The sequence below is a fragment of the Medicago sativa genome, chromosome 3, assembly GCF_051527215.1.
Source record: "Medicago sativa cultivar Bolivia chromosome 3, Bolivia_mono, whole genome shotgun sequence".
NCBI lineage: Eukaryota > Viridiplantae > Streptophyta > Magnoliopsida > Fabales > Fabaceae > Medicago > Medicago sativa.
In genome coordinates, this window is record NC_140751.1 from 49,294,014 (window position 1) to 49,308,082 (window position 14,069).

Genomic DNA, 14,069 nt, shown 5'->3' on the forward strand with positions numbered 1-14,069 from the left:
AATAGTACTCCTCCAATAACGGTGAGTAGTATATCTGTTTTTGTAACAGAGCGACAATTCATCATTTGTGTAACCTCTAACCTCTCTACCATTTGAATTACTCTTCACTAAGAAAAACCCATAATGATAAGTCATTGCACAAGACAGTATTAAACATATCATCTGAGGGAAAGGTCATCCAAGAAACAATGTCCAAGATCGCGAAGCCATAGCCCTTTCGACCTGAATTAGCCGATATCGCGAAGCCATATACGGTCATATCCAAGTTAAACTATAACTTGCTACAATAATTGGGATGATTTGTCCAAGATAAACTAGTTTACAATGATGATACATGTACAATCTTATAACTTAAATTAAGAAAAAGAGATGACAACCACTGCATATCCAAAATTAGTATTTCAAGAAATTAATAAAAGAAACATTTATAGAAGCTTGAAAGTTTCTACCTCATTCTTAATAAGTGTAGGATTTGGAATTTGTGACCAATTTGACAACTCTAGATATAATAAATATTTCATATCATATCATCTCTTATTATGGCCTCCAAATGAGTCCTAAAGTCGATTACTATTGCTAGTTAACATTTTCTCATTAAAAACAAAAATGGCAAAAGATTTTGATAATTTCTTTTGGACAACTCTTTAATTATATACCCTAAATAAAACTCTTTAATTATATAAATATTTAAAAAAAAATTAAGTTTCCCTAGTAATTTTTCCAAGTCTTCTTGTTTGGATATTTCCTTTATTTTTCTTGCTTCTTTCATACGCCAAATTTACAAGAGAAGTCACTAAGAAATCACACTGCCACTTTAATCAACCATGATTTTGAGAATTGAGATGATCGAAGAAGGAGTGATGCAATCAGAAGTTCTTATTATGCAAAAAGATGAAGAAGATATGAGATAAAGAGGAAAGGATGATGAGGAAATGAAGAAGAAAGGATGACGTTGGAACATGAAGAAGAAAACACCCATATTTTTGCTTCGGCAATCAAGTAGGGGAAGATTCTTGTAAACAATATATAAACGGCGCAATAACATAGTACTAATGGTGAGACTAAATTAAGGGTTACTCAAATGGAAATTGCTCTTCTCCCATCAAGTTTTGCTCATTCTCAACCAAACTTCCGAGAATATCCCGCATAAGTTAACTCATGCATGTGTTAACCGAAAGTGACTTAAGTCACACTAGAATACAACCTACGTGCGCTAAAAACTTGCACTGAACCCCAACGTGAGTTAACTCACGCTTAGGGGTGACAAAAATACTCATGCCCACGGGTACCCATGGGTAAAATCCATCACGGGCACGAGACGGGTAGCTAAACGGGTATTCATGAGTATAATAAACGGGTATTTGACTACCCATTATTGTATGGATACGGACACGGATTTGATTGTACCCATACCCGATAATAAATTAAGTAAATCACTAAAATATCCTTATATATCTTATCTTATTACTTAAAGTTGTTACCTTATTGAAGAAAATTTTACCGTCCACCTAAGATTCCTCATTAACAACCTATTTTTATTTTCAATCTTTTTAATTCATCTTATTAAGTTCACGTTTCTACTTCATTCACATCATAAAACATATCATGTGGATTATGTAAAAATCATGAATTTCTTATGGATTATGTATGATTTATGAAATTTTGAATGAATTATATATAAATGTTTAAAAGTTGAAGTTTTTTGGTAATTAAGAAAAAGTTATTGTTTGTACAAAAAAATATCAAAAATCCATGGGTACCCATGGATACCTCAATACTCACGGGTACCCGCATAGTAGGTACCCACGAGGGTACGGGGCGGGCACGGGTATCATATTTATCCAACGAGACTGACACGGATATCATACTATTCGTATACATGGGTACCCATTGACATCCCTACTCACGCTAGTTTTCTTTCTTTGAACCCCATAACTCAATAATAGTATGTAATTCATGATCTTTTTCTGTATCAAAAACTTATGGCTCTATACATAAAGTCAGTTGTCTTTATACTATTTCATGGATATCAATATTCTAATACCACTATTTAATGGAAATCAATATTGGAAAACAATATTGAATGTCAAATAAAAATTGGTGGCTGTATGGAAACATATACGTGGCCGTCAAGTATACCAATTAGTGACAAAATCAAACATATTTTTCTTAGTCTTCCCATATGATTCACTGAATTCATGAAAACTACACCAAATGGAATGGGACAGCCTCCGATAAGTAACCTAACTGAGAAAGAAAACTTGCGTGAGTTAACTTACGCTGAGATTTATTGTGAGTTTTTAGCGTGACTTAAGTCACATAGGTTGTATTAATTTCAATGTGACTTAAGTAATAAGTTGGGTTTAGAACCTACATAAGTTAACTCACACACGGAAGTATTTTCAGAAGTTTGGTTGAGAATGAGCGAAACTTAATGGGAGAAGAGCAGTACTCAAATATATACTATTGGGTTGGGCATTTTTTTATTTGGACAGTTTTCATACTTGTTAATTTTATGTGTTTAGATTTTTTTTCTTCAAAAAAATTAAATTTATTTGTGAAATTTACTTTATGCATTTTAATATTTTATTTATTTATTAATTAATCAGGTGAACCGGTTCAACTGATTGAACCATGAACCGGAGGTCTCGTCGGTTTGATGACCGGTTCGGTTTTAAAAACATTAGTTCGAACCTCGAATTCCCACTTATTCATCTTAATAGATAAAATTCCAGCCATTAAGACTACTTAACTAAAAAAAATATTAATCCCTAAAAAAAAAATTAATGTCAAATATTGCAAAAAAAAAAAAATAATGTCTAATATTGCACAAATATTGTAATTTTTTTTGGTGATGGTCGGGGTTTGAACCCCGGATCTTGCATATTTTTATGCATTGTCCATACCAACTAAGCTAAGCTCACGAGGACACAAATATTGTAATTTAAATCAACCGAGCATATTCTCCAAAAAAACAAAACTCCCCTTTAAAATCGTACTAATTATTTTTGCTTTTGAATTAAGGAAATTATTTATTTGGACACTCATTTTATGAGGAACCTCTTGTGTATTGCCTAGCAAAAATTTAATGTGCAGTACAAATTCCTCATAGTTTTAGAATAGAAAAAAATGAAAATTAATATTAAATTGGAAAAAAAATTGAGTACGAGTATTAAATTCACGTATTTCAACAGTAATTTATAAATAGAATAGATGATTTTGATTTTCTAAAAATGAATAATATCTATGTGCAAAAAATGAATGACAGTATTAGAAATTAATACTTTCAAAAAGAAAGAAGTATTACAAATTAATACTCCTATAGGATTCCACATCATAATAAACATGCTCTTCATTAAAAAAAAATGCTCTTCATTAAAAAAAAAAAATACATGTAAATGTGAGAATGTCTAATATACACGTGAATCCTCTCATTAGTTATTCACTAAATACATAAATAAAACTTAATTAATTAATTTATTTATTTTGAAGGAAAATCTTAATTTATTTATATTCTCTTGATGAATTGAGTTTGAATTCTCTTATATACAAAATCAATTCATGGAAAACAAAATTATAGGAAAAATTATAGAGAATATAACACGTATTTTATATGACATTTTTAAAAATCGAAAAGAGTAAGAAGAAATTTGTATTAATCAATTCAATAATAGTTATTTTACATCTGCGTTTGGAGACTATTTTGAAAGTCAGTATGAAAGGAAACGTTATTCTTTGTTCTAGGCAAAGACAATACAATATCGGTTATTTTCAATATTGACTAGGCAAAGCTTGGCAACTGAACCTCTCCTATTTGGCTATTCAAAGCTTGGTCACTGAACCTCTCCAACGGATCTTGGTGTTGAAATAAAAGAAATTAATACATCTTACAAAAAAATATATGTTTAATAAAATTATAATAAAAATAAGTTGGGAAAATTAAAAGAATCTACAAAACACGTGAGCATTATAAACTTCATAAGAACCATTACATTTCAGATCAACATCAACAAAATTACGAAATGAAAGTTTTTCACAAATAGCAGCAACCTAATCGTTGAATTTATATCAATTCAAAATTCAGTCCTATCATACTTTTTCAAAGTTTATCTACTTTTTCAAAGTTTATCTACTTTTGACCTATATTTTTTCATGCTTTCCCATTAATTACCTAACAACATCTTCTTTTTTTTTTTGGCAAACCTAACAACATCATATACATAACGTAAAAAAAAAAAAAAAAAAAAAACTTATGCATATAATCACACAAGAATCCAGTTACCAACATCTGTTTCTACCAACCAAACTTATATTTGAATTAGATCTTCTTCTCTGATTCAAGCAAATATTCATGATGACCATTCTTATTTCACAAATGTCACTTTTTTTGCTTATACTTTTATTTATAACCACATTCCACAAAACCATGTGCACCAATCACACGGTGGTTCGATGCAATGAGAAAGATCGAGAGACACTCTTAACCTTCAAACAAGGCATCAATGAAAGTTTTAGTTGGATATCAACGTGGTCAACAAAAAATGATTGTTGTGCTTGGGAAGGTGTCCACTGTGACAACATTACAGGAAGAGTTACAAAACTTGATCTCTACTACAATGAATTGGAAGGTGAGATGAATCTTTGTATTTTAGAACTTGAGTTTCTCAGTTACTTGGATTTGGGCTACAATGATTTTGATGCGATAAGACTTCCATCCATTCAACACAACATCACATATTCATCTAACCTTTTGTACCTTGACTTATCCCCTTACCATTATGATAATAATGGTCTTACTCTTCACATGGATAGTCTTGATTGGCTTTCTCCACATTCTTCGTTGAAACATCTCAACCTTAGTTGGATTGATCTTCATAAGGAATCCAATTGGTTTGAAATAGTGAATTCACTTCCTTCACTATTAGAATTAAAGTTCCATGATTGTAACCTGAACAACTTACCTTCTATTAAGTATTTTAATTTGTCTTCAATTCTAACTCTTGATCTTTCTTTAAACAACTTCACCTTTCATTTACCGGATGGTTTTTTTAATCTCACAAAAGATCTCACTTATCTTGACCTTTCTAAGAACAATATATACGGTGAAATTCCTTCAAGCTTGCTAAACCTTCAAAATTTGAGACACCTTGATCTTTCTAAAAACCAACTACAAGGATCAATTCCAGATAATATAGGCCAACTATCACATAGTCAATACCTTCATCTTTCCACAAACATGCTAAGTGGTTTCATTCCTTTAACTCTAGGAAACCTATCATCCTTAATTGATCTATCTATTGGCTCTAATAATTTCTCAGGTGAAATTTCAAAATTAACTTTTTCCAAACTTTCGACTTTAGGTTGGCTAGAAATGAGTAATTCAAATGTTGTATTTCAATTTGATTTGGATCAGATTCCTCCTTTTCAACTTACTTACCTTTTATTGGCCAATACAAATCAAGGCTCGAACTTTCCATCTTGGATATATAAACAAAAGTCACTGCAACATTTCGACATATCGAGTTCGGGAATTTCATTGGTAAATAGAAATAAGTTCTCGAACCTTATATGGTTACTTTAAACATATTTGAATGGCCTGGTGTTATAATTGAGTTGTTTACAAATGGTCAAGATTACGTTTATGAAATCAGTCCAGACAGGCGAACGATTGACCTTTCATCTAATAACTTGTCTGGAGAAGTACCATCGGAATTGTTTCGGCTTGTTCAACTTCAAACATTAAATATATCTCACAATAATTTCATTGGAACCATACCGAAGACAATTGGAGGCATGAAAAATATGGAATCTCTCGATCTTTCCAACAATAAGCTTTGTGGTGAAATTCCTCAGAGCATGTCTCTCTTAACCTTTTTGGGTTATTTGAATTTATCTTACAATAATTTTGACGGAATAATCCCGATAGCAATGCAAATTCAAAGTTTTAATGCATCGAGCTACATTGGAAATCCAAAATTATGCGGAGGTCCTCTTAAAAATTGTACCAAGGAAGAAGAAAATCCTAAGACTGCAACGCCATCCATAGAGATTGAAGATGATGACTCTATAAGAGAATCATTGTATCTAGGCATAGGAGTTGGATTTGCAGCAGGTTTCTGGGGGATTTGTGGTTCGTTGTTTCTTATCAGGAAATGGAGGCATGCATACTTTCGGTTTATATATGGGGTGGGTAACAGGCTCTATGTAACTTTGATGGTAAAGTTAAATAGCTTTCGCAAAAATTGAGCTCCTGCAGTTAAGGTTAGTGAAACTATTTTCAGTTTAATTGATCAAACTATAGAGTATTTTGTTTATTTTCTTAATAATTCTATGCATAACTTATATCCATATTGTTTACTTCATATTTTATCAGGTGATTAAGCATATTGCAGATCTTGCATAGCTTTGCAAATCATGGATTTAACTTTCCAATAGAGTCAAGTTTTTGCTGCTGAATTAAACTTTCACTTGTTGTAATGTTTTTGTTCATTGTAAACTTTTTATACAACTCAGCAAATGGTTGCGTTGATGTTGTCGACTGTTGTATGTATCTATCTCCTTAAATTTTTTGCAAAATGTAGTTCTCATGTTATACATCTCTTTCCTTTTTATTGGTTTATATATGAGTTTATGCATATGGTTGCAGAATAAGAGTTTCTGTAGAAATGTTGCATCCAACTCCAAGCATCTACTGGTATAAGAGGCAGCCCTTCAAAATGATACATACCTGCATTTAGTCAGTAAAAACACATTTGCAACAGGAAAATCTGTCCAATAACATCGACGAGAACTCATAAAAGAGACAAGAGTTTTTTGCCAAATACCCTAATGAGAAAGTGGATCACTTATGTCTTAGTTTATATATCAATTTATGCAGATGGTGGCAGAACCAAAGTTTTTGCAGAAGTTGTGTTACAATAGCAAGTCAGGTTCTCAATATTGTGCCTATGTCTCCGACAACAAAGTATCTGCACTTGTTTTCTATTATGCACTAAATTGTCCTCCTCTGGCTTTGCCAGACTATGAGCTATAATCAACATTTTGGTTCCTCCAAATCTAAATTATGTGAAGATGTTATCGGAATTGATTTTCAATAATAAGAAAAAACCAATATTGTCATATTAGTTAAACTAGAACTTGCTATAAAATGATGATACATCTACAATCTTAAAACTTTTATAAGAAATTAAGAAAAAGAGATGACAACTACTTCATATCCACTATTAGTATTTGAAGAAATTAATGGAAGAAACTTTATAAAAGCTTAGAAATTTACGTGCTTTAAGTTTTTTGCGTTATGTTTCTCATAATGACGTGATAGATAGATGCATTTTTGTTTATGTTTTGTAGCTTTGCTTAAACACCTACAACAGACGCAAAAACTTCACTGGTTGTTAATTACTTGCGAAAATTAATTCAATTCTCAATTTAAATGAAGTGTCGTTCAAATCAGAAGAACGTTTACATCAACTAGTCGATACAGGAAGAAGATAAGACTAGCAGCATTACAATTTTGTCTCGCAGTGATCACAACATAAACTTTGCTATGTTTTTGTATACACATATAGGTAACAATGTTGTCGTAAACAAGCGGATCTTGAGACATTGTGAACAGTGATGGTATATTATATCATCAACACTCACCCTTTAATGATTGTACTGGTGTGGAAGTGGGACAAAAATAAAGATATAAAGCGGTTTAAGTGGTCAACATGAACTTTAGTATGGCGTGTGCCAATTTATCACTTTATCGAAAATTTCCAATCAAAGTTGGGCATGAAAGATTTGAAATGATACCCCTCCTTCAGTTTTGATGAGTAATATATTGCGTCTATAAATTCAATGGGTGTCACTCTTTGGAAGCTTCATTAATTTTGTATTGTTTTTTTAACAGAACGACAATTCTTGAATTGTGTAACCTCTAACCTCTCTAACATCTGAATTACTCTTCACTTAGAAATATCCATAATGATTTGTTTTAAAATAGAGAAACATGTTCTGGACATCATATACTTATTATGGTTTACATGGAATAATACAAAACTGTTTACAATGTGCGCTTCTTTTTTACTTTACACATGTTTTGTTTTTATGTATTTTTCAGCCTAGATTTTTGTTGGTGATCCTTGATTGTGCTTGTCTCTCTGCTTGTGTACATTCGACTAGATAGCTTGGTAATTTTGATGATTTAATTTAAATTGAATTTTTTAGGAACAGTAATTGGCAATTATTCTATTTATTGACTAATGGAATTTTCATTTTGTAGGACAAAATTTTGATGTGTTTGAAATGATGAAAAAATTTGTCACTGCTATTGATGTTGGCCAATTGCATCTAAGTCATATGGATAGAGAGATGGACAATCATGGACAATTATGTACCGTGGATAGTGCAGTTAGTTCTGTCCATATGATTCATGCAGATGCCGATGCTGAGAATATGCACCTCTGCGATGCGCACCTAAGTGTTGATCAATCCGATCTTGGCTATGAAGATGATGAAAATGATGATGATTTAGCTGCCGAATTTAACCATGATGATCTAAAGCAAGAAGCTGATGAAGAAATAAAGGAAGAGCATAACCATATGACTGGTGAGGAAAATATTGAGGAGCTACATGCAGCTACTGAGATTCATCTAGATCTACGGCCGTGTGATCATATCATGATAGATGACTCACAGTTTTGTGATGTAAGTCACGATATCAACAACACAACACTTTCAGATGACTCCGATGACGTCAATCACACACATTTCGGTGACCCCGATGAGGTCGATCCACTAGAAATCAATCCAACAGAAGATTTTGTTGATGCTCAACTTTCTCATGTTAATGATATAAGTGAACCACCACCATCTGATATGGCAGAAATGGAAGTGTCGCATTCTTCTATTGAAACTCATGGGGATATTTCACAGAAACGTGATTGTAGTGTTGCTGCATAGAGTGCATACCTTACCATTATTTGTAGAGATGCAAAATGCAAAATTTTTTAGGCAGACTTAATTTTATTAGAGGTGATCATGCCCTGTATGATTATTTATATTCATTTTTTGATGTGTCACTTGCATTTTCCTTACATTAGTGTGTAGTGGATGATTTATCAACAATCATTGCATATATTAAAATTGAAATTGTATATTGAAATATTAATATGTGTAATGTTTGTTACTGATGATGCATTGATGGTTCATGTCGAACGCGGTGTATGTTTTTGTTTTTGCGATGAGTTGTCTTATCGTCTCACATTTAGTGTGTTTGGAAACGGACGTTTCCACGGTCCTTACACAAGGTAGGTGAAGTCTTTGACTCAACAATTTCCACGGTGTACACAAATCTCTCTAAAAATCATAACAAATCTCTCTAAAGATCGTAACGTTTTTTAAAATTGATTCAACAATTAGTAATTTATTATGTATCCTATCATGTTGTTTCTAACAAAGATCATGCTAACTTATAAACCATTGAATTAAACTATGCTAACGTTTTTTATTTTTTTATTTTTAATTACATGTAGGTTAGGTTAGATAGTAAGTCTTGCATAGGCACAACCCCAAATAAAATTTATTTGGACACACATACATGATTGATAAAATTTAAAAGATAAATGATATCAAGTGATTGTGACTAATTTTTTTAAAATTTTTTTATGATTCATGTGTGTACCTAAATACTTTTGATTTGAAGTTGTGCCCAACTAAGTATTTCTCGTAGGTTACATGCATAAAAAGAAATTAATTTATTTATTTTGGCAAAAAAAAAAAATTATTCCCCACGAAACCTAAAAATAAATAAAACCTCATATAATGTTTGTTAGGTTAGGTTTGTTATTCCCGTTGATCAAGGTCTCTTCAAAAACGGAACTTACCACACCGCAGCTTCCATCAAACCCCTCCTTGCCTCCGCCATGAATCGTTTCTTCTCAAGGTCCTCCGTTCCACGCCTTCTCTACTCCACAGTACGCTTTTCCTCCGTTCTCTCCACCCCTTCCCCCCTCCGTCACTTCTCCAACAAATCACAGGAGCATCTGCGCAATGTCTGGCTTTCTGGACTCAGAGACCCTTACATTACAATGGTTGGAGACTGGGAAATATTAAGAGTCTACCATGACTACGATCCATACTACGTCGACCCACGTGTTGTATACGTGACTAACAACAGTGATCCCGACGTCCCTTCCTATAAAAACATAACCGTATTTGAACATACCGAAGTCACTTCCTATAAAAACATAACCATATTTGATGTTGATTCCATTGTTGATGCTGAAATAACTTTGCATATTTTCGACAGTGCAATTCTTGTTCTTTCTTGTCTTTATGGTGTTAACATTGAATCCATTGCCATTTTTCAACAAACGACAAGATTTCAATTTCCGTTTATATTTATCGACGATATTCAGCTGGAAGGAGCAGATCCATGGAACTTTTTTGACCAAGTCAAATCTAAGCTTAATCATCATTGTGCTGCAATTCAAGTTCCAATACGAAGCATTGACGATTGTTATATTGGATTTGTTGATCTTGTCAAGTTAAAGGCCTTCTATTTTCGCTCTAAAAAGTCTTCCATATTTGGATATTTTGATCGTGTTGCCAACAAGTTAAAAGGCTACTTCTTTCGCTCTCAAACACCTGATTACGACAATGTAAAAGTAGAAGAAGTGCCCAAATATATGCAAGCCTTTGTGTTGAAAAAAAGACACGAACTCATTGAAATTGTATCAGAGGTTGATGATAAACTTTCTGAAGATTTTCATGGTGGCAGCCAAATTTCAGAGTCTGTTCTCGATGATGCAATTCGTAGGGCAACCATAGCACGGAAATTTGTACCAATTTTCATGGGTACTTTCAGTGACAAGAGATACGAGGGGTTAGAACTACTTAGGGAGGGTGTAATTAGGTATTTGCCAAGTCCAATCGATGTTAGTAATTATGCTCTTGATCAAAATAAGAATGGTGAGAAAATTGAATTGTCAGGAAGTATTGATGCACCATTTGTTGCAAAGGCTTTCACAAATGTGCATTACAATAGACATAAAAACTTATTAACTTATCTAAGAATCTATCAGGGTGTTATTAAGAAGGGTGATTTTCTTACAAATGTTAACACTGGTGAGAAGATTCAGATTCCTAGATTGTATAAGAGACATGATGATGAGATTGAGGAAGTTGATGAAGCTCATGCTGGAGAAATTGTTATGTTGTTCGATGTTCTTCTTAAATCTGGAGATACTTTGACTGATGGGTCTGTTAGATATACAATGACTTCTGCAGATGTTCCCACTGATGGGTCCTCCATACCACGCCTTCCCTACTCCACCGTACGCTCCTCCGCCTCCTCTCCTTCTCCGCCTTCCTTCGTTCTCCCTCTCCACCTCCGTCACTGCTCCAACAAGTCAGTGGAGCATCTGCGCCACGTCTGGATTTCTGGATACAACTACGAGACGATGCAGACAGACGGAAATAGTATTGAGAAGTCAATGATGTCCGGACGAAAACGACACACGTTTGAGGTACATTTCAGACTAGATATAAACAGACATACCCAAACATATGTCACTTCCTATAATAACATAACCCTATTTGACATATCTTGTGGTGATACTTTTTTTGAGAAGATATCTTCTGATCATGTTGATTTCAATGTTGATGTTCAATTAGCTTCGCGTATTTTTGACAGTGCAATTCTTGTTCTTTCTTGTCAAGATGGTGTTAAAACCGAATCCATTACTATTGATCAACAAATGACAAGATTTCAACTTCCAAGGCTTGTATTTATCCACGATCTTGATCAGGAAGGAGCAGATCCATGGAACGTTGTAGATCAAGTAAAATCTAAGCTTAATCATCGTTGTGCTGCAATTCAAGTTCCAATACGAAGCATTGATGATTGTTATATTGGATTTGTTGATCTTGTCAAGTTAGAGGCATACTTTTTTAGGTCTCAACCGTTTGATGGACTTTTTGATCTTGTCAGCAAGTTAAAGGGCTACTTTTTTTGCTCTGAAACGTCTGATTATGACGATCTACATGAAGATATGAAAGCCTTTGTGTTGAAAAAAAGACGCGAACTCATTGAAATTGTATCAGAGGTTGATGATAAACTTTCTGAAGCTCTTCGTGGTGGCAGCCAAATTCCAGAGTCTTATCTCGATGATGCAATTCGTAGGGCAACTATAGCAAGGAAATTTGTGCCAATTATCATCAGTGATGAGAGATATGAAGGGTTAGAACTATTTAAGGAGGGTGTAATTAGGTATTTGCCATGTCCAACCGATGTTAGTAATTATGCTCTTGATCAAAATAGGAAGGGCGAGAAAGTTGAATTGTCTGGAAGTATTGATGCACCACTTGTTGCAAAGGCTTTTGCAAATTGGCATAGGACGTATTTAAAATTAACTTATCTAAGAATTTATCAGGGTGTTATTAAGAAGGGTGATATTATTACAAATGTTAACACTGGTGAGAAGATTCTGATTCCTCGTTTGGGTAAGAGACATGACGATCTGATTGAGGATCTTGATGAAGCTCATGCTGGAGAAATTGTTTTTGTGTTTGATGCTCATCTTGAATCTGGAGATACTTTTACCGATGGGTCTGTTAGATATACAATGACTTCTGCCGATGTTCCTGCTTATTCGGTCTTAAAAGATTCTGGAGAGAAATTTTCAAATGGTGTGAATTGATTCATTCTAGAGAAATAATATAATCCTACTTACCCAGTTTGTTTGGCTTGTTAGCTTTGCTATGTTTTGTTGCTTATTTATAACTTATTTTTTATGGTGAATTAATTTGTTGCTTAATTATTGATCTCTGATTAGTTAGTAGTTACTCATTTTTTTTAGTGTTCTGCATTTAACACTTGATCCTATCTCTGCTGTCAAGATTTTAACATTTAGTGCAAATGTCATATTAAGACTTGAACCTCCACACTGATAAAAAAAAAGCAAAACAAAATTTTAAGATAACTTACAAAGGCAAAATAACATAATTTGTTGTTAATAGTTCTGATTATTGCTTATATTTTTCTCAACTTGATTTGTAACCATTCATTGTTTTCAGAATTGGGTCATTTTTGTTTTAATCTGAAATAGAACCATGAGCTGCACTTTTATCATAATATCTGCAATGACTTAATTAGGCAGTGTCAGCATCATGCTTTGGATTGTTCGAGTTTATTATGTTTTGTATTGTTCTCTTAACGGCTTAACGTTGAAGATTTTGCTGGGTTTTGGAATTTGTCATTGGTTGGATCCTTAGTAAACCCTGGCTCGTGTCCATACTCCCTTAAAGTTTGTAATATTTGGATCATTCTCTGAGGCATCTATTGAACTTCTAGTTGGAATCATAACATAAACCTAACTTTGCACTTCAAATAACTTTATTAGCTTTATATAGGTTATTTTACTCATGCTTTGAGTATTTTTGGAAAACCATCAGCTTTGTTTCATGTGATATCAATGCTTAATGGTGGGAAGGTTGCTTTTGACGAAAACTGATGAACACTGTCTATGTGAAAAAGGATGTCGGTTATAGTCTTAACCATTTTTCTCATGAATTGTTTAATATAACAAATTCGAAGAACAACAATCAATTAGATCAATTACTAGTTTCACTTCCTTCTCTTTGCTTGTCATGTTGCGTAAAGTATAACAATACTTGTGATACAATATAATATTATAGAAAAGATCAACATGCAAGAATGCTGTTGATTCATATTGTTATAATTTTGTGAATTGATTATAGAAAAGAGAGGCACCAACTTGCGAGAAGCCAGAACCTGTTAGGATCCATCTTCGTAACATGATCATTGTACCTCAGCTCAGTTGATTGGGAGCATTATTGGAGTGTATAATGGGAAGACCTTTAACCAGGTTGAAATCAAATCTAAGATGATTGGTCATTCATTTCTCTCAAGTGAATTTGGATTATTCTGTGTGAATTATCCTGTACAAGTACAATTGTTCCTCTGTTGCTGCAGCCACTGAATTTTTAAGACATCTTGCCTCCTCTTATACTATTTTGCGTTGTATTTGCAAATTCATTTCGATCATCACTCGACAGATTTT

The 14,069-nt window shown here is 33.2% G+C and overlaps 3 protein-coding genes across 3 annotated transcripts; all 3 read left to right on the forward strand.

Moving 5' to 3' along the window:
* The first annotated feature begins 4,351 nt into the window (after positions 1-4,351).
* LOC146937936 (receptor-like protein EIX1) lies at positions 4,352-5,581 on the forward strand. Its single transcript, XM_085752018.1, has one exon. The coding sequence runs from the start codon at positions 4,352-4,354 to the stop codon at positions 5,579-5,581; it is 1,230 nt and encodes a 409-aa protein (XP_085608144.1).
* Positions 5,582-5,728: 147 nt separating this feature from the next.
* LOC146937937 (uncharacterized) lies at positions 5,729-9,179 on the forward strand. Its single transcript, XM_085752019.1, has 2 exons — positions 5,729-6,261; positions 6,374-9,179. Exon 2 carries the CDS (start codon positions 8,290-8,292, stop codon positions 8,944-8,946), a length of 657 nt encoding a protein of 218 aa, XP_085608145.1. The 5' UTR covers positions 5,729-6,261; positions 6,374-8,289; the 3' UTR covers positions 8,947-9,179.
* Positions 9,180-9,689: 510 nt separating this feature from the next.
* LOC146937938 (uncharacterized) lies at positions 9,690-12,803 on the forward strand. The gene has a single exon (XM_085752017.1). The coding sequence runs from the start codon at positions 9,909-9,911 to the stop codon at positions 12,684-12,686; it is 2,778 nt and encodes a 925-aa protein (XP_085608143.1). The 5' UTR covers positions 9,690-9,908; the 3' UTR covers positions 12,687-12,803.
* Positions 12,804-14,069: the final 1,266 nt, after the last annotated feature.